Raw genomic sequence first — 25,734 nt, forward strand, 5'->3', positions numbered from 1 at the left:
CGAATTTACTGTTTAAATTGCAATTTTAGCGGAAGCTAAAATGTATTCGTAAATGTTAAGATGTTTTGAATATTTACAGGCCAAGGCGAAACAAAACGAACAAACAAAAGAGTATAATTAATTCTTATGAAAAAATTGTATATAGTGTGAACAAAGTAGTTGTTCTTTCCTTTATCTTTGTCTTCTGCGATGGTTTCATTTCAGGTACACACTTTTCAAAGAGGTCAGCTAACCGGTTAACGCACGAATATCTATTAATTCCCTGGTGTGTTAACGTTAGCTTCGTTGAAAGAGAAGAATGTTTCTATCTTTGGGCCGCTCTTAAAATCAAATGTTCCAAATTTGGCGCAATTATCTTAGGCGCAAACGAATGTACCCATGTGGAAATATGAATATGAATGTACAAAAGAATAAGACAAAGAATTATTAAGTAGATGAATCGCGTGATAAATAGAAGGCTAAGGGTGGAAGGGAAAAAGAGAAAATCGGAATGAAAGAGGAAGGGAGAAAGAACGAGAGACAGGGAAATGATCTGCGTCTGCGTTAAAATTTCGGGGCGGCTGCAACATGGGATAGCGTCGCGGCGACATTAGCTTGGCCGACGTCGCTCGGTTCCGACGTTCTCCGTCACGGTTGCGTCGTTCGTTTCTCCAATTGCTCGCTTGTTGCATCTCGTTGTGTGTCTTCCATTCGGTTTAAATTTCAATCGTTCCAACAGCTACAAAATAAAAGGAGAAACAAAAAAAAAAAGATACTTAATTACGTAAATGAAAATTTAAATTAATCGTAGTGTATTAACTGTTCGCGTTTTGTTAATAAGAAGGGAAAATAAAAAAAGTAAAAACTGTCGGTCCGTTAAATGTGCTCGCTAGAACAATCGTACGAAACGAGAGGAATTTTCCAGTGTCTTTCTTGAAAACGCACGATCGAAATGGTAAATCGTATTTGAAAATAGAAACGGCCATATAAATGAAAGGTAAACTGTTCGATTCGATCGAGCCGTCATCGAATGATAATTTCGTTCGATTCCTATGAGAAGATCGAAATTGCAAAATATGCCGCTGACTAATCCACCAGCACACAGAGTCTTAATTTTCCTTTGATTCGAAGAACATCATTAAGGATAAGCGGCGATTTCCCGACAGATTCTAAAGTCTCAAGGATAAAAGAACGGAAGTCGTAAACGAAGGCCAAAGAGGATTTCTTCGAGGACTAAGCACAAGAGTGTAACAAATTCTCAAATAACTCTCTGCACGGTTCTAAAGATAAAGAACGATAAACCGCAGAGAGAGAAAGTTCCTAACAATAACGCAAAGTACCAGAAATATTCGTCCATACGTATGTTCATAATCATTTCTTCTTAACGATTAATTCTTTCTTCTTGATGGTTTAAACAGCATCGGCAAAACGTACAAAAATGTATCGCTTTTCTTTTCTCGTTTTCTCATTATCGTCTTAATTAGCGGGAAAATTGGGAGAAGGAAATTCGAAGGATCGATATCGCGATATTTAAGGGATTTCCCTCGGGAAACATTTCTGTACCTGGAAAAGAAAGAAGAGCCACGTTCGTTTACGCGGAATTACCATTGCGAGCAGAATACTCGAACATCGAAGATCATCGAAGATATCCCATTAGGATAATTACTTATCGAAGACCAGCCGGCAGACGAGCAACGACGAGAGCCGTTAAAAGACGAGAGAGATAAAAGAATAGCTAGTGCGTTTCAGACGATCATGGATTTCAACGCATCGACCAGCTACTACGTTTGCGATTTATCGTCGTTTCATTCCTATTACTCACGGCTGCACGGCTGGATTTCTCTTTTCGTTTGTATTTTCGGTTCGATCGCCAACATTTTAAACATTCTTGTCCTGACCCGGCGGGAAATGCGATCACCAACCAATATAATTTTAACGGGATTGGCCGTGGCTGATCTGCTCGTCATGATCGATTACATTCCGTACGCGTTTCACCTCTATTTGTATCGGCGATCAAGAAGGGACACCTTCACCTACGGATGGACGATTTTTGTGCTGTTCCATTCGAATTTCGCACAGGTAACGGACAATTAACACGATTACATTAATTAACATCGAGATTAACAGATTCCGTTAAGAATTTGCTTTTGCTTGCAAGTTCGACTAGGCCGGGTAATCTCCGGTACGCGAATTGATGATGGGTCGACGTTACTTTTCGGACGATAGAACGAGCGTCTGTTTCTCGAATTATGTAGGAAAAACGCATTTGCCCAATTGTTGTATATATCGTAAATTACAGCGATTCGCGTGCTCGAGATCTAATGATAAACCATGGAGTTAGGCTCGTGGTTAACCAACGGAGGAAATTGGCTTCTCGCTTGGAACGGTATAGCTTTCCTATCTTGAAAAGAATGGCAGTTGGCTTGCTCGTTTGTTGATTGTAGGAATAAGGTCCAGTCCGATCGAGGTTGCATGAAGAATTTACCAGGTTCGACGAATTTCTGTAACGTGTGAAAGGGAGAAGTTATTATTTGCCGTCGACTGATCGTATCTGCCAAGTAAATTTCATAAATTAGCGTGGCATTCGTTTCGTTTCCATTTGAAAAGAAATCGTTCATCGTTTTCTGCTCTTTGATGGATAAATTGGAGAGCAGCGTCTTGAAACGACTCGGCGCTCAAATTAAACAATAACAAGAAACTAGTTAAATAACGAAAGCTAAAACTGCTTTCTTTTTAAGAATACGAATTTCCACTTCATGTTCCTAGCCTTTAGATAATTTTGCCTGGAAATTCTATGAACTGTCTGATGGGCAAATTCGTCGCTGAAAATGTCGATGATTTGTTAGAAAATTTGAAAGCCTTTCACAAAGTGAAGAATGATTGCATTTAATAAAATACAGTGGAACCTGCAGTATCCGAATTAATGAGGAGGCATAACCGTTCGAGTTTCGACTAACGGAACTCGCGTGATTTTTTCATTATTATTTTATATTTCAATAGCAATAATATCAGGTTATCCCAGAAGTTTCTTTCACTTTGTGAGGAAATAATCCACAACATTTTTTGTTTTATATTATTTTGTTGAATTATGTTTCATTCTGTTCTATTTCTATTATTATGATCATACATAATTCAATAAAATAATATAAAACAAAGAATGTTGCTGATTATTTCCTTATAAAACGAAAAAGTATATTTTTTAAATTATTTATGAATCCTATATCTTTTTCGCTACCAAATCAAGTTTTGTTAATAAATTGAAGTACGTTGAGTTACAGTCTGTATATGCCTCAAACTAACGCTTCTAACGCCATAAACATTTGTTAGAAATATTGGGCCGAACATAAAGTTCGTTCCGTTTTTCTTAGCCAGATGGATCCGAGTTTAGACAATGATCCTTAACCACAATTCAATCGGTCGAGCCTGATATTGTCGATTAATTAACAGTCGAATGTGAAACGAACATTTTTGGAACAACTTATTTCTTGTCGATCTGGCACAAATTCGAACATGGTTCACCAAGCAACGCGAGACCAAATGCGTCAATCGGCACACGACAAAAATGATAACGCAACTTGCATAGGATATTTTATCGCGTGTAACATATTTTCACGATCTTGCACGCTCAGACTATCGCTTGTCTCGCTTGTTATAAAACTACCTCAACGACAAGAACTTATCATTCTTTGGAAAAACGAACTGGAACGTTTCTTTTCCTCGGAAGACTAAGCACTTGTGCACCGATGGCATGACGAAATTACCACACGGAAGGTGAAAAGTTATCGAAAGGAATGGTGCGTACATTGATTGAAAACGATGCACGTAAAAAAGAAAACACGTTCTTCAGTATGGCCTGAAACTGAAAAACGGAACGAACTCTCCGTATAATTCAATAGAAAGGTTCCGCATCGTCACTTTCGCTATAATCTTCTATTTTCCAGCACAAGGACCTAAAACGTTGATAGTAATTTTTATCTACATTCCAAAACTTTCACCTATAATATATATTTAGATACTGGCATTCCATTACCTCTGATTTGTTACTTTTTATTATTTTTCACGTGCATTAAAGTTTTTCTGCTTCTTGCTGAAACACCTGGATAATTTTCAATTACATGTTTTTGTTTTGATATCATTAATTACGGGTCTACCAACGTTGTAAATTTTTGTAATTTTGGCAACACTTCCATACGTTTATCTAACTATTCGAGTAGCTCTTCCTTTCCTTTCAATACTCGATGCAACACGTTTTCTCGTTGATCCCACTATACACAATATATTACACGCGTATTAGTTTCGTATTAAGACAATAGGAAAGTAACAGGAAATTGGAGAAAATACGTGTAATAGTAAAGAACGCGAACAAGAAATATCGTTCCGTTGATGGAACGTTCGGATAGTGTAATATTCGAAATAATAGATGTTTGGATGCTGGAGTTTCTACTGTAGGTTTCCACGCAACGTAACAATTTATTATTACGAAGGAAGGAAAAGGAAGGATGAAGAAAGTTCCAAATTTCTCCAGTTGTCTGTGTATTACGTACATAGTTAAACAAAATTAGAAAATTTGGTAGAAATTTAACTTACTAACTTGAGGCAGACTTAAGAATGCGTGGGTTCGAGGTAATTTTGTCATATGGAATTAAAATTTCATTTCGAAAATACGTGTTAAATAATGCAATGTGTTTATCGTACTAGTGACCTATAAAATCGTTTGGTATTTATGGCTCATCGCATTCTTTCAGAACCGTCGTTTCCTTGCTTTGTTTGATGAGAATCGACCTATATGTTTGAACACCAATCAATCCAATATACAATATATTGGATTTGTCTTCTTCTTTAATTAAAAACCAAATTGCAGTCCAACATTGTTTATCTTTGTTTTATTTCATGTTAACTTCATTTCCTTCAAATTAAACTCTGATATTAAAATTACTAGTATTGGTAATATATTAGTATAAAAATGGTAGTGTTGGTAATAAACTAGTAAAAACACTAGCATTAGCAGTAGACTAGTTTTAAAATGCTTGGCCTAACTTTTCTAACCAAAGCAGTTACTATACGTGCATTACCATACGTCCATACGAACCAACCAAAGTTCTGCGAAGTTTCACTGTGATTTAAACAGAGAGGAAAAAAGTAGAACTCGTGGAAGTTTGCTCGGTATTTATAGCGAATGTTATTGTCATAAACATTTTTCTCTTCAACATAAATCAATCGAGGAAATAAGCATACGATTCGTAATTGGAAAATATCGATTTAACAAAAAGGAGCAACAATACAGATCAATTCACAGAATTCCAATGTAATATCCACAGGTTTGTCACACCATTTCAATTTGTTTAACTTTGATACTGGCTGTGTGGAGATACGTGGCAGTAGCAAGGCCGCAACAAAACAGAGAGTGGTGTAGTTACAAGAGAACTATTTTTGCGATTTCGATCGCGTATATTTTCTGTCCTGTGCTTTGTATACCCGTGTATATCACAACAGAAGTAAGACAGCAAGTAGAAGTTTTGGATTCCAATGGAATGAGCATAAAGTCTCGAAATGAAAGTTTGATCGGTAAGTAGCACTTTATGCATGTCACTTACGAATTTGTATTATTCGACGAGACATCAACGACTAATTATCGTTAATATTTTCTCAACGCTGTTTAAATACGATCGATTATCGAACGCCTTTGAAAAGAAAAATTCAAATTAGATTTACACGTAATAAGATATTTTATATAGGATGGATCGTTTGATTAATATGATTTACAATCACGGATAAAGAGATAGCGCACTTATGTTATCATTCGATTCTTAACAATATATTCGTGTGATTTCTTACGTTGAAGGAACGAAGTATGATTGTTATCTTCTGAATTAATATCTTCGATGTAGTACCACTACCACTAATTTGTCGAAATAATTCGCGAGGAAGAGCAGACGAAACGATAAAACAGTCGAATATCTATTTAGGAACAAAAATGAAATTGCAACTGTGATTTTTAATAATAACCTTCTCTGGTATTCGATTAATCTAGACATTAAGAAAGCATTAAAGCAATTTCAGGCCATTTGTTGTCTTTATACACGTTTTCTTCGGCGATTATGAAGTCTAACAGGTAGGTTGAAAAGTTTAAAGTACTTGGATGGAAATATGCTTATTTTAAAAGATATTTCGACTCTGATCTTGTAACACTTATGGTATAAAAGGAAAGATGGCGCGATGCTTTCCTTGTCGTTCATATGCTCAATACGAAATTAACATTGCGATATCTCTTAAACTAAGCTAGTTTTCAGATACAAGTACCTTAATGCCTTTCTCATAGAGAATTGAAAATTGTATCAAACGGTGTACCAAAAAAATGTATAGTTCATTTAAAGAAACACTTAGGCAAATCTGGTGATCATCCTAAAATGTTCCCCTTCAAGCAGAACAAGTTTTACGTGAAGCAATTTTTCAAATAACGTGTTATCTAGGAGATATTTGCGTGGGTCGATTAAAATGAGACACCTTGTGTGCTATAGATATTTAGAGACAATAATTGTTTTAAAAAAGCTATATAAACGCAATCTTCTGCTCTTTACAAAAAACAAAATTAAGAAACACGTAGAGTAGATATAAAACATTATAGGAGTGAACGAGAAATAAATTTGAAAATTACATAATAATAAAGTTTGCATATCATCGTCTCCATAATTTTGGTTATTAAATTGTCATCTTCGTGTATACAAAGAGATGGTAGCAAAGATACATCGTCACACAGATTTGTAAAGTAGCATCATGAACTGAATGAGCAACGACAATTACGAAACGATTATTGTTGCATTTATTTGAAATTAAATTTATTACACTAAATGTCTTGATCTAATATGCAGCAGCGCAAAGTTGAAAGCAAGTGATTTTAATAGCGTAGTGACAAGATCATTGAAGCATATTTTCCACACGAAAATATACCCTTGTATTAGCCCCTCAGATTTGTAAATGTTTTTATAAATAATTGTTGAGAATGACTTAGGTAAATTGTTTGTAAAGGCAAAATGTTTACAAAGCAACGCTGTTTTATACATGTTAATGGATTGAAATAGCGACTCAAGGAAAGATAATCTAGCGTCTGAAATAATTCTTTGCTAACGACTACAGTAATTAGAAACAATGGAGGTTTTGTTAAAAACTGCATTATTACGAATCACAGTTACATTCTAATCTCCATTTTCGTTCCTAAATAGACATCTTGATGTTTTTATAGATCTAGTTGAATTGTTTCAATAAGTTGAGATACAAATTACAGAAACCAAATTTATAACTATACACAGTATGTATTATTACATGAAAAGATGAAATTTATGCGTTCCATTGAAATTATCTTTTCACCGACAGGAATTTCACCGACAGCTATTCACCGGCACCAGATTTCACCGACGACAGCTTTAACTGACTGGCAGTATTAGCACAGGGAAATGAAAGAGGATTTTTACTTATTCACGTAGATTTATTACTGCGGATAATTAATGGCCGGCTGCCTTACGGTGGCCGGATTAAAAAGACTAGACCAAAGACAAACCTAATGCAAACCATGAATTTCATATTGATTTGTGTTAAAATTACACTCAAACTTACCATAAATTAATTGAAATCAAACCAAAATATTTAATTGCTAGCCAACTTATGCACGGTATTAGGTTTAGGTCAACTTTTTTAATTCTATCAATTTTCTGACAGTCAATTAAAGCTGTTACCCTTCAAAGTTGTTGTTAGTCAAAATTGCCAGTCAAAGCTGTTGTTGGCCAAGGCTACTGTCGGTGAAATGTGGTGTCGGTCAAATTTCTTATCGATCAAGTCTACTATTGGTCAAGTCTGGTGTCAGTCAAATCTGCTGTTTGTCAAGTTTGCCACTTGTCACGTCTAGTGTCAATCAAATCTGGTATCGATCAATCTGATGTTGGTCAAGTCTACTATCGGTCAATTCTAATGCCAATCAAGTCTGATACCGATCAGTTCTGATATCAATCCAGTATGATGATCAAGTTTGGTGTCGGTCAAGTCTACTATTTGTCAAGTTTGGTGTCAATCAAGTCTGGTGTCGGTCAAGTTTCTTATTGGTCAAGTTTATTATCAGTCAATTCCGATGTCAATCAAATGTGGCATCAGTCAATTCTGATGTCAATCAAGTCTGATGTCAATCAAGTCTGATACCGGTCAGTTCTGATGTCAATCCAGTATGATGATCAAGTTTGGTGTCGGTCAAGTCTGCTATTTGTCAAGTTTGGTGTCAATCAAGTCTGGTGTCGGTCAAGTTTCTTATTGGTCAAGTCTATTATCAGTCAATTCCGATGTCAATCAAATGTGGTATCAGTCAATTCTGATGTCAATCAAGTCTGATGTCAATCAAGTATGATGTCAATCAAGCATGATGTGGATCAAGTCTGGTGTCAGTCAAGCATGTAGGTCAAGTCTGGTGTTGATGAATAGTTGTCGGTGAAATGTATATCGGGTATTTCAATGGTACCCGAAATTTATACAGTAGAACCTCAATTATCCGAAATAGTTGAGGGACACAGGTGTTCGTATAAGGAAATTTTTGAATAATGGAACAGTTACTTTCCTGATGTTCATCGTCATATATGTATTTTGAAAAGGAACATAAATATTAATAGCAAAATAGTAAATAAAAAAATATATTAATAGTAATATAAATGACCGAATTTCTTTACCAGATTACCAGTTACATTTCTTTTCTCTCACTTGCCATCTTAGCTCTATTTCTAAAGCCTCAAATACTTGAAAACGTTGAGGAATATCGTCATTACCATTCTATTCATGTTTCAATATATTCCTCGAAGAGCACATTACATCATTATCACGGTCAATTGAAGACGATTCATCACATTGAAAGCATTCTATTATGTCGGCGTCGTCACAATTACCGAACCCTGGTATTGTATTCGATATAGAGTTTCTTCTACGTCTGTTATGATATAATCTTCCACTTTTTCCTGTGTGGTGTCCTCAGTGTAGCTAATTTGCTTCGTGCTCCTCTTAGTATCACACATTTCATGCCTAAGCGAGCGTATACCACTACATAACAGCAGTTCTTTAAATTGTTTGATCGTCAACAAAAATTCTTGCAGAGGATTGAACTTTTTACATGCGCAACGTGTTTCAATAATGGATCGTTCGGATAGTAGAAAATTCGGATAACAGGAGTTCGGATAATCGAGGTTCTACTATATATCATTCGATATTATCTTTTTATCCAGAAGTGTATTCCTTGCAAGGTTAACTGTGTTAATAAATGATACAGAAAAAGTTGAATAATCTCATTATGTCAATTTCCATAGAACCTAATTTTTTTTTTTTGAAGATGTAAATTAACAAAGTAGAATTGTATGTTTCTTTCCAATCAGACTGTTGTACGTATCTCTGTATACAGTAACTATTATGTATATAGTCCTTTAATGCCTAAATCTTCTGAATTTGTATCAATATCAAAAAATCCATAATTTACGTTACATTTGAATATTCTTATTAAAAGTATATCATTGTACACCAGAAAGTGGCTAAGAGATTTTCGTTCCATTTCACCGACGATCATAAAAGTAGTATCACGAACGCCTTATTTGTATTCATACCAGTTGCTTAATCAGTACGTTGCACTTGAAGAAACATGCTACAGAAACAGGTAGCATGAAAGCATTTCATTCTTCTAACGTCTTTATTTCTTTCTTTTCTTATTACGCTTATTATTAATGTTATTAATCTTATGAAAAAGATGTTTACATTAGTACAAATTAATAACGTTAATGATACTTATGTATTCTACAATTGAAAGCTTTTTAACGTTTATGAGCAATTTCTGCTATTAAAGTTTAATCCTAACAGCTCGTTTTCGCTTAGTAGGAAAATATCGTGTAACCAATTATGCAAAGTGTCTTATATGAAACTTTATTGTCCTGTCTCATGGCAAAGAGATTCTAAAACATTTTCATAATTTTTCCAATTAATAACATTGTAAAAGACTCTTAACTGAAGATAAGAATAAAACGAGTATTTGTAGTAGATAAAAATATGAATTAACATACTGCAAATAAAGTACTGTACACTTAAAGGAGAGTTGTACAGTAGCGGCTAAAGCTTGTTTTCGCCTTATCGTTAATTAACTGCACTGTAGATGGGAAAAACAAAATGTTCCGAGATTTCCTTATTATTTCTATATTACCAGGAGTCTAAGACGTTCTAATTTGTCTTAGCTGACTTTTTATTTTCCAGGTAATTAAATAATTTTGTCATATTACGTACATTATTTTTAGACTACCAGGTATACATACATTCCTCGGCTTTTTTGCTGTTTACTTTACACGTCAAATCTGACACCTTCCCATATGCTTGTCATACAGTGGCCATCACATTTTAATCGCCCAGTAGCGATTTTGTTAGATCTTTTCGTATAAGTCTCTCCGACAGAGGGAACAAGCTTGAAAAAGAAAAGAATAGCTCGCCAAGGAGGAAACTAAACTTCAATGAATAAATCGCTGAGTGCACCGTTTGCAAGAAATCATTCCACGAAGATTGAACGCAGTGCGTCAGATTTATAGGTTATGTTCACATAGAGCGAAATACCAAGAAAGTGTCGATCGTTTTACTTGCGACATTCGTAGACGCGCTTAAAAATAAATCCTATTCTATTTAAATGTTTTTTACCAATTTACACGTTGGCAATTAATACTTAGATCTTAAAATCTGCTAACTAAACAGTTCGCCAACAATTTTTCGTTCGCTGCAAATTACAAGCTTCTTGATCTTTTTCATTTATAATTAATCTTTACGATCAAATTTCAAGGAAACCATATTTATCCCCCTTTATCGAACATCGTTTGCACCGCAAATTACTTTCTTTCAAATTTGACCCTTGTCAAGACTATCTACAGTATAGTACAGTATAGTGATTACAGCACAGAAACTTAGCCGCCACTGTACGTCTCTGCCTATCACATTTAAACGTTTATATATTTTACTTATACGCTCGAAACGAGCGTTATAAATGGCAGTATGAGATCTATTTAAAGTTGCTTGAATCGATGCTACGTATCTGTAGAAAAGGAAAGGGGCTATTATTTCCTCGTTCGAAGTAGCTAGCAGCGAGTTTACATCTGCACGAAGAAAGCTGTCGAGCCTCAAAAGATCAAAGATTTTACTATCATTGATAACAAATTCTCGCATATGTAAATAATTCGTTGTACGTTACGTATTTACTTGAGACACTTTGCATGTTGAACGTTTTCTACTATTACGATATTGCATATCGAATATGGTAACCAATATGGCGATGTAAAACGATCGCTTTCGTGCTTAGCGATAAGCTAATAGCTAAAGGTCTCCGAAAATAATTTAAAAAGTCAGGGAGGAAAGATAAAAAAAAAAGATAGAATGACATAAAAATTTAGTTTAACGAACTTGTTGAATATTCATTATGTTTCTTTACTATCGCGAAAATTAAAACTAAAAAAAGAAAAAAAATTGGATGTATATTTAAATAAAATTTTTAATGTACAGAGGGTAAGGTTATTCATCAATAACTATTAAAATTAGCCCTGTTGTATTCTTCGAGTCGTTTTCTTTTCGATAGTATTTTTCTAATTCGTTAATAAGTTTCTTACGTTCGTAAAAGTGCAATTTTTCATTTCAATTCTTTGCCAAAGATTTTGTTGAAGACGCGTTCGTAAAACGATCGCGTAAATCAAATGTAGGAATTCGAGCACCGTTGCAGAGTTAATAATAATAATTTTAATAATATTTATTTATAATAATATTTTTACATAGATTTTTGTGTTTTTGTTCAACTCTGTTGTTTTCTTCCCTTGTTTCTTCAGTAAAGTGAACCGAGATCGAAAGTGGCTATTTGCCTTTGGAATGCAATTTACAAAAATGATTAATACTCCAAACATTTATTGCATATCCGGAACATCGTTAAACTCGGAAAAATGTTTTGCTTTACCAGAAGTAAGATATGAAGATTCAATCGAATGAAAAGTAGGAACAAGAGTGACGCAATTGTAATTTTGAAAAATGATAATATTTATTCAGTTGAATTACGGTAAATGAGATTGAAATATTTGTATTTTCAAATAAATAATCGAATACACGAAGATCGAATTGAATCAAAAGTAGAAAGAGAAACAACACGATTATAAATTTCAAAAATCGTAATATTTGCTCAGCTAAATCACAGTAAATGCGAATGAAACATTTATGCTTACGAATAAATAAATAAATATACGAAAATTCAATCCAATGAAAAGTAGGAACACAAGCAACACAGTTGTAATTTCAAATACTCAGAGTACGTTTTATTTGGCCGAATTACGACGCATGAAAATATATAATATTGATGTTTATAAGCAAAATAATTAATAAAAAGCCAAAAGCAATAAGTGAAATTACTTGCAAATTATTCCGGGTCAATTAAAAACGAATTAAACGAATTACGAGTCAATGAAAATTATCAAAAACTTTTTTGATAGCACACAGTTTAAACTATTCGTTCCTTAAATCACTCGGAAATTTAATTTATCGTCACTGTGCCAGAAAAATGAATTGAACATAACAGATTTTCTTTACCGATATATACGATCTGTTTATTATGGATTTCTACGGTTTACTGAAATGCTGAAACTTGCAAACTCAGTCAGATTTTATCAACGAAATACGATCTCAAATTTCTCTCAGGGACAAGTAGTCTGTAATTAAGGGATAAACCACATTGTGGTTAGGATCGATCGTAGCGCTACATTCGGCTCTGACCAAAGATGCTGCGATCGTCTCCGATCACAGTTTTGAGCTATAACTAAAAATTTGCGTTGAAACCGAAAAGTAACGATTATCGTTTCGTTCAGAGTCGCTAGTTCAATAGTTGAGAAAGAAAAAAAAATAGAAAACAGCACATACACCCGGTATATTACCTAGAACTTTAAAAGGCTAAGGAAATGGAACTTTACGACGTCGATAAGTTAGTTTGTTTGCTGCGTATCTGAACTATTAGAATACTAATATGGCTGCGTGGCATTGACAATGGCACAGCTAAAAATATTTCAATCTTGCTTCTATTGAATAGAAGATCTACACTGTAGTTCTATTTTTACTATGCAAAACGGTATATTTATAATTCCATCAGTTTCACGTCAGACGAAGGAATTACCACTTATACCGCTATCAATCTTAACCGCTGTCTTGCGTTAAGTCAGTCTTATGATGTTGTTGAAATGAATCACGAAGACTTCTTTGTAAATTTACAAAAAAATCTCTCCTCTAAAATTTACATTTCATCAGTCGCGCCATTATCCACACCATGCAACAATATGTGTATTATAATCGTAACTATTTATTACGTCATGTATTAATGGCTAAGACATGTATTAAAATAGTCAACTTCTTGCTTTCGTTCCTTCTTATCAGATTGCAGATCTTTATGCAGATTTATATCTTTGCCAGCTGTCCGCCGCAGCTTCGCTAGCGCACTATTTGTTTCCCTAGTGATTTATGTTTATCAACCTCTGTGTGAACACGCTCGAGCACGTGATGGTTTATTTTTAATAAGCTGAGTTTGTTCGTCGACTGGCGAATTTACAGCTTTAACCGATATGGAGATACGGTTATCATTGGAGAAGAAAACGTACCCGTTTTTCACTCCTACGTGAATTATGAAATATATCCAGCATGAACAATATATATGTCTAGGACAGAGTCCTGCAGTACCGACTGCTATACAATATCGACTAAAATTATTTCTGACATTTTTCACAAGATATTACCACTTTATTTGAACGAACAGATGGATATAACAATTTTGTGTAACATGTTTCGTAGTTCTAACGCTTATTTCAACGTTTTCGCTGTTCTGACACGTTACGCGTATAAGTTGATATTTCTAATGTTAGAAGTTATTTTCTAGAGCTGATATTTTATTGTCCAGGTAAGTAAATGGTCTTTTTCCACTGTATATACTATATGTAATCTAACAGAGTGTAATTACCAACCATAAAATAGTTCTGCAATCTTATTTGTATATTATATATTAGGTTGTCCTAAAAGTGTCTTTCGCTATCTGCACGCAGCTGCTTTATCTGATAATGTTTATTCAAACGTAAAACTTAATGTGCCAAATGTTGTCGTCTTTATCTTCAGTCAACCTTTGGCTATCGTTTTGCATTCAAACAAAATATGCGAGTCTTTTATTTCTTTATAAAACGAAAGGGACTTTTGGGCTAACCTAATACAATCAAAAATATTTCCACGTATTTGTAGTCAAATACCAAGCGTTTAACTGTCGTCCATTACCGGCCGATCAGATGTCGCCCAGTACGGACCACATTCTTTTTATCCGAAAGTTCAATCTGTTGACAGGTGAAATTAAATTAGAAGATGTTAGTTTTTTCTTTCTTGTACCATTACACGCAGAAAAATGTCTAAAAATCCAAAGGAGAAAAAAGAAAAATAGTCTGAGGAGAGAGTGGATGCGGCTTTGAAGCTAATTCTCAGAGATAAAATGACCCAGAGCAGGCTACTAAGGCTTTCAGTATTCCAAAAATGACAAACGCTATGACTGATCATATGTCCAGTGTGACATACAATGTGTCCGATTTATCTTGAATCACACAAATATTTCGAGAAATATAAATAACACAAAAAAATTGCACAATATCGATAAGAATGTACTATGTTCTTGCGTACTTGACCTTGCAGTGACCTCGAATCCTCCTGCGAAGGCCACGTTAAAATTTTTGAATGGATATCTCCATTTTTTATTACATATTCTTACGTTCGACGTTCGGATATTTTCAAAATACTACAAATTCGCGTCTTTTGCATCATTCGTTACGGAGATATGAACTTTAAAATTCGATCTATTCGCCGGTATTAGCGCTACTCAATGTACATTACAGGGATACGTAAAGGCGCTTTTCATAACGCTGCGACTGAAATCGCGTTGCCGAAACACAAGGTCGCGGTTTTCTAACGTTTTCAAAACAACCAGTCAGTTTCGAGCAATCGTTTTTAGGTTAGGCGGTTCCTCGTATTTCTCCGCCGAATTTGTTTTTTAAGTTGATAGCGGATAGTGCAAAAGAGACTTCGTGGTGTTTTGAAAACATCCGAATGTCAGCTACAAGAAATTGTAATACCTGACGGAGGTGTTCACCTAAAAACTGTAACATAGCTTTCACAGGAGGTCACCGCAAGGTCAAATACACAAGAGTATAGTACGTGCTCCTCCATGCTATGGATTTTCTGTCCGAAACATTTTTTCGTACGATTCATATTCTTCCAGATATTTATGTGTTTCGAGATAAGCCAGACACACTATACGTAAGAATACGATTTGAATAAAAACGTGTCTTCTAACCTCCAAATGTCATTTTTTTAACGTTATTAATCATTTAGGCCGGAACATCTACTAATCAAATAATCGGTCGGTACTGGACGACAATTTTTCGTTTCCCACAAATTGCAACATTTTCACTTGTGCAAAATTTCAATGATTATCATTGAATTTCACAAAATTAATTTCTTTTTTTCCACCAAGCTCTATTTATACTGTAAAATCATTTTTTTAAATTTTGACTTTTACCCACTCTAGCCTAAGACGTAACAAATGACTTAGAGATTGTTCGGTACTACACGACTCTTCCCCAGCTGACTGATTTTCATTAGTATTGACAAAAAGTTATCAGTGAAACATACGCGTAATTGAAACGTAATTTTGTACAAACGTCATCCAAAGTGATAGACACGTTCATTGAACATACTTCTATCCTGTTATGACGTACCGAATATCCTTCTTGACCAAATAAAAAAAATAAATAAAAAGACTCTAATAAATAAATAAAAAGAATCTAGGATACCGGGAAAAAAGATATACATACAAGGTGAACAATTTACAATTGTCAATTATGTTTAAACAGAATAAAAAATCAACAGTCTTTTTAATACAAGTCATTTAATAATACTTGGGAATTACGTGTGGAACGCAGCATCAGAAAGATGTCCGCTTCCAGACGCTGTACGAAGTCGATCTATTACGAAAAATACGACCAATCGTATTTTCCGTTACATATCACATTTCGAAAACTATGTTCCCTATCTTTTCTCGAAAACCGTCTGTTAGCGACTCCATTGTATTTGGTCTATTGGCATACACTTTATCTCTAAAGAAATCTCATAAGAAGATGTCTAGCGCAGTTAAATCGGATGATATTGTCAAGGTCATCGATTTTACTTCGATAAAGAATTACTTCGATAAAGTGTTCGAACAATTTTCCTCTTTGCAATTCATATTCATAGAACAATTGCCAAAAGATATCGCATCGTTCCAGAATGGCGGGACTTTTAAATGACTCAGTTACGCGTATATTGTCCACCCTGTATTTATTTCGAAAAACGCTCAAAGACTTGTTTGTTTATTTTTAACGTGAGGTTGATACGTCGAAATTCGTGTTCCCAACTGAAACAACGCGTGAAATATGGATATCACATTAAAAAAAGAAATGTTATCTCCTTTCAGCCTTTTAGGGTTCGTATTTCCAAAAATACTATGCCTACGTCATAAAAGGAATATACTGTTCAAGTTTCACGTTTCTAGATACAGGAGTTTAGCGTGGGCGTTAATGAGCGTGTCAGTCACTTTTTCCTTTTACGTACGAGATTATAGATAAACAAAACTGACGAAGCAGAATTTAAACAGAAATTTGGTTTTCCTATTAAAAACTGTAACTCTACCTATCTCGGCTGCTTCATGTAGTTTTGCATATTATACGCATTTTGTATAGTCTTCGTATTTCACATAAATGCATAAAAATCCGCAGCCTACTAATGAAGGACGAGAGTGTGAGATATTTTGAAATTTATCATAGCCATTAAAATGTATATCATAATCACTTTCAACGCCGATTTAGCCAACATTTAAATCGATGTATGTACTGCCGGATTTACTTGGTTCGATCAACGAAAAATGTTTTTATATTTGTCAATAGGAAATACAACGAACACTACCCTTTACTTTGTGCGATTGACGGAAATGGCAGAAAATCATGACATTTTGAAGGAACTAAATTTCTGGATTTATAGCGTGGTAATAAAACTTCTGCCTTGCCTCGTCCTAACGGTCGTCAGCTTAAAGCTTCTGCAAGTTCTATTGGAAGCAAAACGAAGGAGACGAAAGTTAACCAATATTCAAGAACAACAGCTGGAAAAAAAGAAAAGTTGCCGAAGAGGGGACAAAGAGCGACAAACAGATAGAACTACGATGATGTTGCTAGCAGTCTTGCTGCTTTTTCTACTCACAGAATTGCCACAGGGAATACTCGGGCTTTTCAGCGTGCTCCTCGGTCCAGGATTCTTCTCCACTTGCTACTTGATGTTAGGTCAGTATGCCAAAACTTGTGGAATATTTATTTTCTATCGCTCTAAGTAAAAGATCAACAGAAAGTCTGGCTGGAAGTTGAATCCTCTGACTGTACAATCGAGGATACACATTTTGAAATTTAACTCTATTAGCTTTATTTTCTAGCTTCACTATAAAATTTAGCTTTATTTTTTAGTCAAATTTGCAGAGAATTTTACATTCGTTTATTTTGGAGATTTTTACGTGTCACAGCATCAAAGCTTTCTATGGCCAGAATGAGAAACAATTTAGCCAGGAAAGTACTTTCGTATTGGATGTTAAAATATTCGATAAAGAGGATGTAATTTCCATATTGTAACGATGATAATTTCTCATTAAATTAATTGTTTATCTTTAGTAGCTGTGTAAGTATATATGAACGCAGATATTGATTGCACATCTGGCAAACTAGATATCCAATATAACTTTAGTAACTATCAATTTCTCAACGACCAGTATGCTCTATTTTACCTGCAATTTTACGGTCTAATTACAAATTCAGATACGATTAATTATAAAATTTCGTATGTAACATTATATAGCAAATTCCAGAGTAATTGGATTTATGTTTATCCAGTTCAAGTAAAAAACCCAAGTACGCGAATATTTCCTTATACAGGGTGTCTGGTAAGTGATAGTGCAATCGGTCAGGCGTCGATTCTACGTGAAAAAGTAAATCGGAAAGAAAGAATAAAATCTTGTCATTTAAGTTCGTATCGGTAAACGTCCTTACCGATAGTTGGCAATTCCAGATGACTCGAATGACCACCAGAACACAGAATAAAAGAAAGTGCTTCATCGTCAACAATTTTATTTATTTTATTCATTCAAAAACTGATGCAGATGATGTGCATGCTTTTGCATACGTAATCGTGCTCTTTTAATTAAATTTCTATGGACTGGTGGTCCGATGATCTTCGTCATTGCCTCCAACAGCAAACACTGTTCACTGAATCGAGACTTGTTGAGTGCACGTGTATCGAAAGGATGTTCAAACTTGATTTTCTAAAAAAAAAAAAAATGAAACAGAATCATCAGTTGTACTACCAGTTACCACACACCCTGTATAATCTTAAGAATTTGTTCTTCGTGATAAGTTAAATCTTCCTCGTCACCACTATACGAGTGGAAATATTCAGCACTTTGAGTGGCACGTATATACAGGCTGCGTAAAAACTGCAAATTTGGCAACGTCGCGATAGAGTTGTTTATATCTAAATCTTATCAAAGAAAAATGAGAAAACACATATTAACAATCAGAATACCACAGAATGTTAGTTAGATGAAATTGTTTTTGAAAATTCCTTCGTTTGCGTCGCTGCAAGCCTTGAGACGTTCCATTGATCTATAGAGGCACGCACCGTACTTTGATCAATTTGCTTCCATGTCTTCATCAAATGACGCTTTAGCGACTCCACCGATTTGTACGGCTTAAAGCAAACCGCCGCCTCGGGAATCCCTCGAACGGTAACTCCAGGGAATTCATGTCTGGCGAGTAGGTAGATAGATTATAGGTTATCTTTGATTCGTTGAAAAAGGTTCCTAGTTTATTATTAAAATGTGAGAAAATGTTCGTTGATAGGTATTTTATAACAAAACAATTTTTGTTGACATTGTGGTATTTTATTACCATTAGGATGAGGGCTAATAACATTTTCTTAACACTTTACCTACCGATAGCCGATTAATCGGTTTTTTGTCGCCGACACTTACCGACTGATAACCTATTAATTGACTTTATGTCGTCGACAATCTTTCTCATTATTTGAGCAGTAATTTGTTATTTAGTACTAAGGTACCTTGCTCAGTTGCGTCAGTTGCGTTGCTTTGTAAGCTTCCACAGTTTTATACCAATTCGAAAAACTTACCGTTCGCGATGAACGAAAAGAATCGTATTGGAGAGTCTAAACCGAAACAGAACCGGCGACAGGGAGAATTTACGCCTGAACTGCCGGTCGGACGTGCGTATGCTGTTGATCCGCTAACGGTCAGTAAAGTGTTAAAATTGATTATGCCTATAGTTAATCTACACCATACAGTGCACCATAAGTCTACCAACCAGGATGGCTGACAAACATGTAAAGTGTTAAGGAAACATTAAAATATCTTAATTGCTATCACATTAAATTAACTATAGTCATTTAATCATAAGATAGTTAACCAGTTATAACTGCATTCGACGGGTATATATATCAAAGCAAAACTTTATTTCAATGCGGTTGACGTATATTCTTGTCGTGTAAAATAAAAGATTACCTTTTACTATAAAAATTTGAAATTTTAGTAAAAAGTAATATAAATGATATTTAGTTTTATGTTTCTTTATACTTCCAGTAAAACTATTATGTATTTTATTAAAAAAAATTTAATTTTTTTATTATTCTCTTTGGTATATCGGTTATGTTCCGTATAATGTGTTGATTTTTCTAAATTCAGTTGATTATTTTCCCCAATGCATCCCCATTTGTGTATTTTCCTACGTATATCGGCCATTCCCAGAATCGTTTTGAGTGATTTATTTTATTATTTCTTGGCAGTTTCTAAGTTTTTAATAACAATACCTTTTTCAACAACGAATTGCTCATTTTTTGTCGAATAAAAATGTAATCCTTCAACGTTTTGCTTTATTTACTTCGTGAAATTTATAATAGCAGCATTTGCCCTGCGCTTGTTTTTATTTCCAATAAAATTTCATTTTAACTACGCACCTCGTAAGGGATTTTTGAAACTAAACTCCGCAGTTAATTCAAATGTACGATACGCAAAAAATGTACAACAGTAAAACCAATGCATAAATTGGAGAAGTACAAGAAAGTATAGTCATTACAAAACAGTATATGCTTTATCGACTATAATAACAAAAAACATTTTGTGCATATAATTTATTCAGAATAAAAAACTGAAATATAGACCTACCAGGTCTTCTATTACTACAAAGTACATGGAAATACAAGGAATAATCGGTGCACAACATTTTTTGTTGAATTATTTTTTTTTTTAATTGTGTATGATCCATTTTGTTCTATTACTACAAAATATATAATTCAATAAAATAACGTAAAACAAAAAATGTGCATCTATTATTTCCTTATAAAGTCATTTTGAGGTTAGAAATAATCCATTTTGTAATAATACAACTAAATGGATCATACATAATTCAACAAAATAATATAAAACAAAAAATGTCGTGCACCTATTATGTCATATTATTTTAAAAAAAATGCTTTCAAACGACGTCGGAAAGAATTATGAAGAAAATATAATTAATTAAATTATGCAATAATTAATTTCATATATTTTTATGGGATTATCTATAGTAATATTTGAATACGCGTTCAAAGAGATAAACAAAGTGAAATGAATCCTGGAAGTTGTATTTTACTTCAAAAGCGTATATACAATTAATACTATAATTTAATATCTGTAGGTATAATTGAAAGAAATACGACCTTTTAAAATGTTGAATGTATTCGATACGCCTTATGATAATAGTATTATGAAATTCTAGATTACTTTATTGTATTACCTACTATTCTAATTAATAAATGTTCTGAGAGCACACTTTATATCGTATTATATAAAAAATGTAATTTAAAACGACGTTCAGAAGAATTATAAGAAAGACATAACCAAATGAATTATGCAATAATTTTCAATTCGCAAAAGCTATTAGAAAACTATTTATACATTTGTATATATATATATATATATATATTTAATACATATTTAAAATAGAATATCTTTTTTAACGTTGGAAAAAAGCTGGACTTGATCCGAACATTTGATCCGAACCTGTAGAATGAAAATTTAAGAAGTACATTTCACAGATTTATGTCTGTTACACATATACAGTTTATTACTGTAATAAATGTAAAGACTTTTCGATGAAATTTTCAAGTTGCATGTGACTTACATAAATCCACAAAATGTCCTTTTCAAGCTTTCGTTTCAGGCTCAGATAGAAAGGTTGTAAAAAGTGACTTTTACTGTGCCCTTCGCCGCTTCGACCAATCGCAATTTTCTTGAAAAATTTTTTATACGTGGTTTAGTGAACAAATTCTAACCTCGAAAAAATCTCAAGTCGTTTGATGAAATCTTAAACAAAGCTATTACGTCCTAAAGAGTGTGCGAATACTTTTTACACCCAGTATAAGTACATGAGAAGTTATTTTTATGAAAGTATTATACTATGTATAGGTTAAAAATTATTTCTATAAGGAAGATTTATTTTCACTTCAACGAATGTAAAATAATTAAAATACAAAAGTCATTTTAATTACCTGCATGGTAAGGAGAATCTAAGTTTTGCACAATAACAAATTAAACACATGTTATTCTCCTTAAATTAGTACAGAATTTATTTCTACAAATCGGAATAATTATTAGGTTGCCCCAAAAGTTTCTTTCGTTTTATAGAGAAACAATGGATGCACAACATTTTCTGCTGTATATTGTTTTATTGAATTATTTTATATAATTTTGTTGTTCCAATAGAACAAAATGGATCATACATAATTCAATAAAATAATATGAAACAAAAAATATTGTGTATCTATTATATCCTTATAAAACAAAAGAAACATTTGGACAATTTAATATTATTATTTATTATTAACCGAATGAAGATCATACAATATTATGAAATTATAATATTCAAAGAGTAAATTTGCGATATTCATTACCCTACATTTGTTTAATACTTTCTTAGTCATTAACTTCGTAATTAACTCAGATATTTTCTTGGCGATTACCTGGAATTTCTTAATAATTAATTTTCTTATCAACATTATGTCTGATAGAAAAGCAAAATAATATATAGTCGAAGAGAAAAAAAGGATTTTTTTTTACACAAAAATTGATTTTCTACCTCTATGAAAGAGAGTTATCGTCACTTTGACACAAAGGAGTATAGACCATTGTATCAGCACTAACAGCGCCATGCAGTTAGGAAAAATTTAAAAGCGCGTGAAATATTCACTAGATAACCTTCAACAGAAAAACAAATGAAAGTGAAAAATTTTGGCAGCTTTATTAAGGGATTCACGATTATCGTTGATTGCTAAATTTTTATTAATAACGACATTTACAACATAAATAAAGTTTCATTAATAATAACGTTCCTTTAAAATTAATAAAATACTGACTCATAATGTATCAGTAACAGCATAGATCGTTCATTTTAGAAGTGATGACAGTCCATGTTTTGATCAAGTTGAGAAAACAACAAACACATACTTTAACATGATCTTTTTATTTATAAACAATTTATAATTTAAAACTTAAAACATTCGTTTGTTCCAATCAACAATGAAATTTCAATTTAAAAAATGGAATTGCATAATGGTTTATTTTGAAAGTGGTGTAAGTCCATTTTCTATAACCTGTAACCTGTCTAAACAGTGGAGGCACGAACAATCAGAAACAAATGATATTGACAACGATATTCTGTTCCTACTAGTTTTATTGGCTCGAAGTAGACCAAAGCGAGAAACATAAATTTCAAGTAACTAAAATTTCATGAATTGTACATGTTTTCAGCTAAAATGGACACATCGTATGAAAAACGTGAAAAATATTTTTTGTAATATAAGATATATATAATATATATAAGAATTTACTAATATTGTAAGAAATATTAACAGAAGAATTTGTCAATTTTCAGGTGATGTTATAGATATGTTGACGCTTGTAAACTCAGCTATCAACTTCATACTATATTGCACGATGAGTCGACAATTCAGGAAAACGTTTAACGAACTTTTCTGCAAAAACTGTAAAATCCCCAGAAGCACTGCAAAACAGATTTGTTTAGAAAATAATGGAAATACAGGCACAAACCACACAGTGACGCAAGTAACACAAGTATAGTTAAGAAGGAAGTGGTGGACTCCTCCTTTTGCGATGCTCTCGTCTACCAAACGAACATCTGATGATTGTGATTTTCAAATAAGTAAAATAATTTAACAATAAAATTAGTGTTTACTCGTTCTTTTGTGTTTCGCCAATATGGCCACAAGCAAATATAAATAGACACTAACGTGATATAAAGGCCTCTATGCACATTGAAACATATTGTGACATGCATTGACACCTAGATTTCATGATACATCTTGCAATGTAGTTCGGTATCGAAGAATCGGCATCAGAAGCAGCTTTTATCGATGCACAAATCATAATCCTGCGTTAGTAGGTGAGCAACATCCCGTTGAGGTGCAAGTTTCAAAGTGTAGAGGGCGGCACCGATAACAAATATAATGTACAGCAGACTCTCATCGTTTTATTTTGTTTTTCAATCTTTAGGCGTACTTTATCCAATAGATGTTAAAAAGCAGAAATATCCATACGCAAATATCTATAATCACTCAGTTCATTCGTTTTTAATTCTTTTAATAACGCTGAATTGGAAAATCTGTTTCTACCAATTAACCATGTTCTTGCCCATTCCTTTTAAGCCTTAAATCATTATTTCTTTATTGTGAACATACCGTCTATTATATTAATACTGATATTGGAATTGAAAAATAACCACACATTTTGACATATGTGTTTCGGCGTTGATGTTTCACCATAAACTGAGAACAATCGGTAATGTGGAGATAAATCGAAACCGATACAGATTTCTTGAAATCTAAGTGTCGCTGCGTGCATCACGGCACGTTTGAAAGTGTGTAGGGATCTTAATAGTTAGTTTTTACGTACAAAATGTCTTTTCCACAAAGCTGTGCCAGCATATTCTACGAGAAAAAACTAAAGGTAAGAGAAAAATATCATACAATAATACAATACAATAATAAAATATAATAATACTTTACACAAATGTTATTTCAGAAATATAAAATAATGATAATAATTAAATGAGAATTATCTTTAATCATAGATAAACCGAGGAGAATCAATTCATTGGTTTTCAAAATCACCAGACATCATGTCACTGGATTTTTAACAACATTAAAAGAAAAGGTTTACCAGATAAAAGTTAATACACACGAGAAATTAATATCAAAGAATTTGTTCTACAATTCACCGAAATTGAAAGAAATCAATTTGGAATGTAATAATTTAAATCTTTTATGGATGTTGGTCCAATAATTATAAGAACAGATGACGCTTCAAAAGGAACCAATGTAGGTAAATAGCGCCAATCTGTTCTTATACTGCATCGAACGAGAATTAGTCCGCTGTTATTCCACATTTTTGTTATAATTTTTTACTAAAGCATTTTTGAACTTATGTTTATGATATTTTTCCCTTATTTCCCCTCGTAGAATATTGTTAAGAGAAGAATTACAAAACATACCACAAGGTATATACTTCCGCTTATATGAAGTAAGAAGTCTCTTTTCGTACGTAATATTTTTTAGTTGACGCTCGAACACTGTGCGAACGATCGATTTTTGCATTCGAAATTTTCTTTTATTTCCGATTAGATTAGTCTAGTTCTCCTTAAACCGTTGCTGAGATCAACCCAACCGTACGAATTTAGGAAATACTTTAAATCAATTTTGTTTTATTCAGAAAGTACTTTTTTCAAATAAAACAAATATGCCGGCATCGTCTTGCGGAAGGAACTAGAATGAAATATCTATGAATATCCTAATGAATTAGTAGAATTTAATATTGAGAATGTTCTTTATTTATTCTTACGAAAAGTTACGTACATTTTAAACTTTATCTTGTGAGAAAGCAATTTCTATCAGATATTGTCTACTACATTAATAGATGGCGCTGAAGATACTTTCTCTGATATAATTTAGTTACGATTGAAACTTTTATGAATTTAGGAATATTTGACCGTAAAAGACTACTGTCAAAATGAAGCTGACGAATAATCTTATTACATACGCATAACGCAGTGATATTTCATCAAAGAAAAGTGAAAAGATAAACGCCTACTCGGTATTCCTAAATTCATCAAAATTTACTTATGCGTTATTTAATTCCTTTGAGAATTTCAATAAATATTGCTGTGATTTCAACGAAAAATTTATAAATTAAGAAATTAAAAAAATATGAAATACGAATTTCATGTTAGAGGCATACATTTATTTATTAAAAATAAGTTAATATATATTAATCATAAATCGTAATGTAAATGCTTTCTATTGCTATTAATAACATAACAGTAATGATGTAATGTAATCATGATATTTCTTAGTTCTAAATAACTGTACAAATTGTAAATATCAATATTTTTACGGAGACATACGTATATGTATAGATAAATATCCGTAATTTATAGCAACGACTATAACAATATAAATTATGAAATATAAATTGTACGTAGTATATCACGTTGTATCCATTTTTCGTTATATAATTCTACTTCTTAA

The 25,734-nt window shown here is 33.1% G+C and overlaps 1 protein-coding gene and 2 long non-coding RNA genes across 7 annotated transcripts; 1 reads left to right on the forward strand and 2 right to left on the reverse strand.

Moving 5' to 3' along the window:
• The first annotated feature begins 604 nt into the window (after positions 1-604).
• LOC126926331 (G-protein coupled receptor dmsr-1-like) lies at positions 605-25,690 on the forward strand. 4 transcript variants are annotated; one of them, XR_007714494.1, is made up of 5 exons: positions 605-2,058; positions 5,298-5,544; positions 16,995-17,384; positions 23,067-24,157; positions 24,233-25,690. XR_007714494.1 is itself a non-coding variant. In XM_050742627.1 (4 exons), the coding sequence occupies exons 1-4, from the start codon at positions 1,735-1,737 to the stop codon at positions 23,270-23,272; spliced, it is 1,167 nt and encodes a 388-aa protein (XP_050598584.1). In that variant the 5' UTR covers positions 605-1,734; the 3' UTR covers positions 23,273-25,690. The 4 variants fall into 4 exon arrangements, 2 of the variants coding, with proteins under 2 accessions (XP_050598584.1, XP_050598585.1); XR_007714493.1 differs by having other exon boundaries at positions 24,282-25,690; XM_050742627.1 differs by having other exon boundaries at positions 23,067-25,690.
• LOC126926332 (uncharacterized) lies at positions 3,353-4,119 on the reverse strand. Its single transcript, XR_007714495.1, has 2 exons — positions 4,010-4,119; positions 3,353-3,929 (listed from the first exon to the last, which is right to left on the reverse strand). It is a non-coding gene; the product is annotated as an uncharacterized LOC126926332 (long non-coding RNA).
• LOC126926333 (uncharacterized) lies at positions 17,307-18,890 on the reverse strand. Of its 2 annotated transcripts, none has more exons than XR_007714497.1 (2): positions 18,670-18,890; positions 17,307-17,474 (listed from the first exon to the last, which is right to left on the reverse strand). It is a non-coding gene; the product is annotated as an uncharacterized LOC126926333 (long non-coding RNA). The 2 variants fall into 2 exon arrangements; XR_007714496.1 differs by lacking the exon at positions 17,307-17,474 and adding an exon at positions 18,199-18,409.
• Positions 25,691-25,734: the final 44 nt, after the last annotated feature.

The sequence above is a fragment of the Bombus affinis genome, chromosome 17 (assembly GCF_024516045.1).
Source record: "Bombus affinis isolate iyBomAffi1 chromosome 17, iyBomAffi1.2, whole genome shotgun sequence".
Taxonomy (NCBI): Eukaryota; Metazoa; Arthropoda; class Insecta; order Hymenoptera; family Apidae; genus Bombus; species Bombus affinis.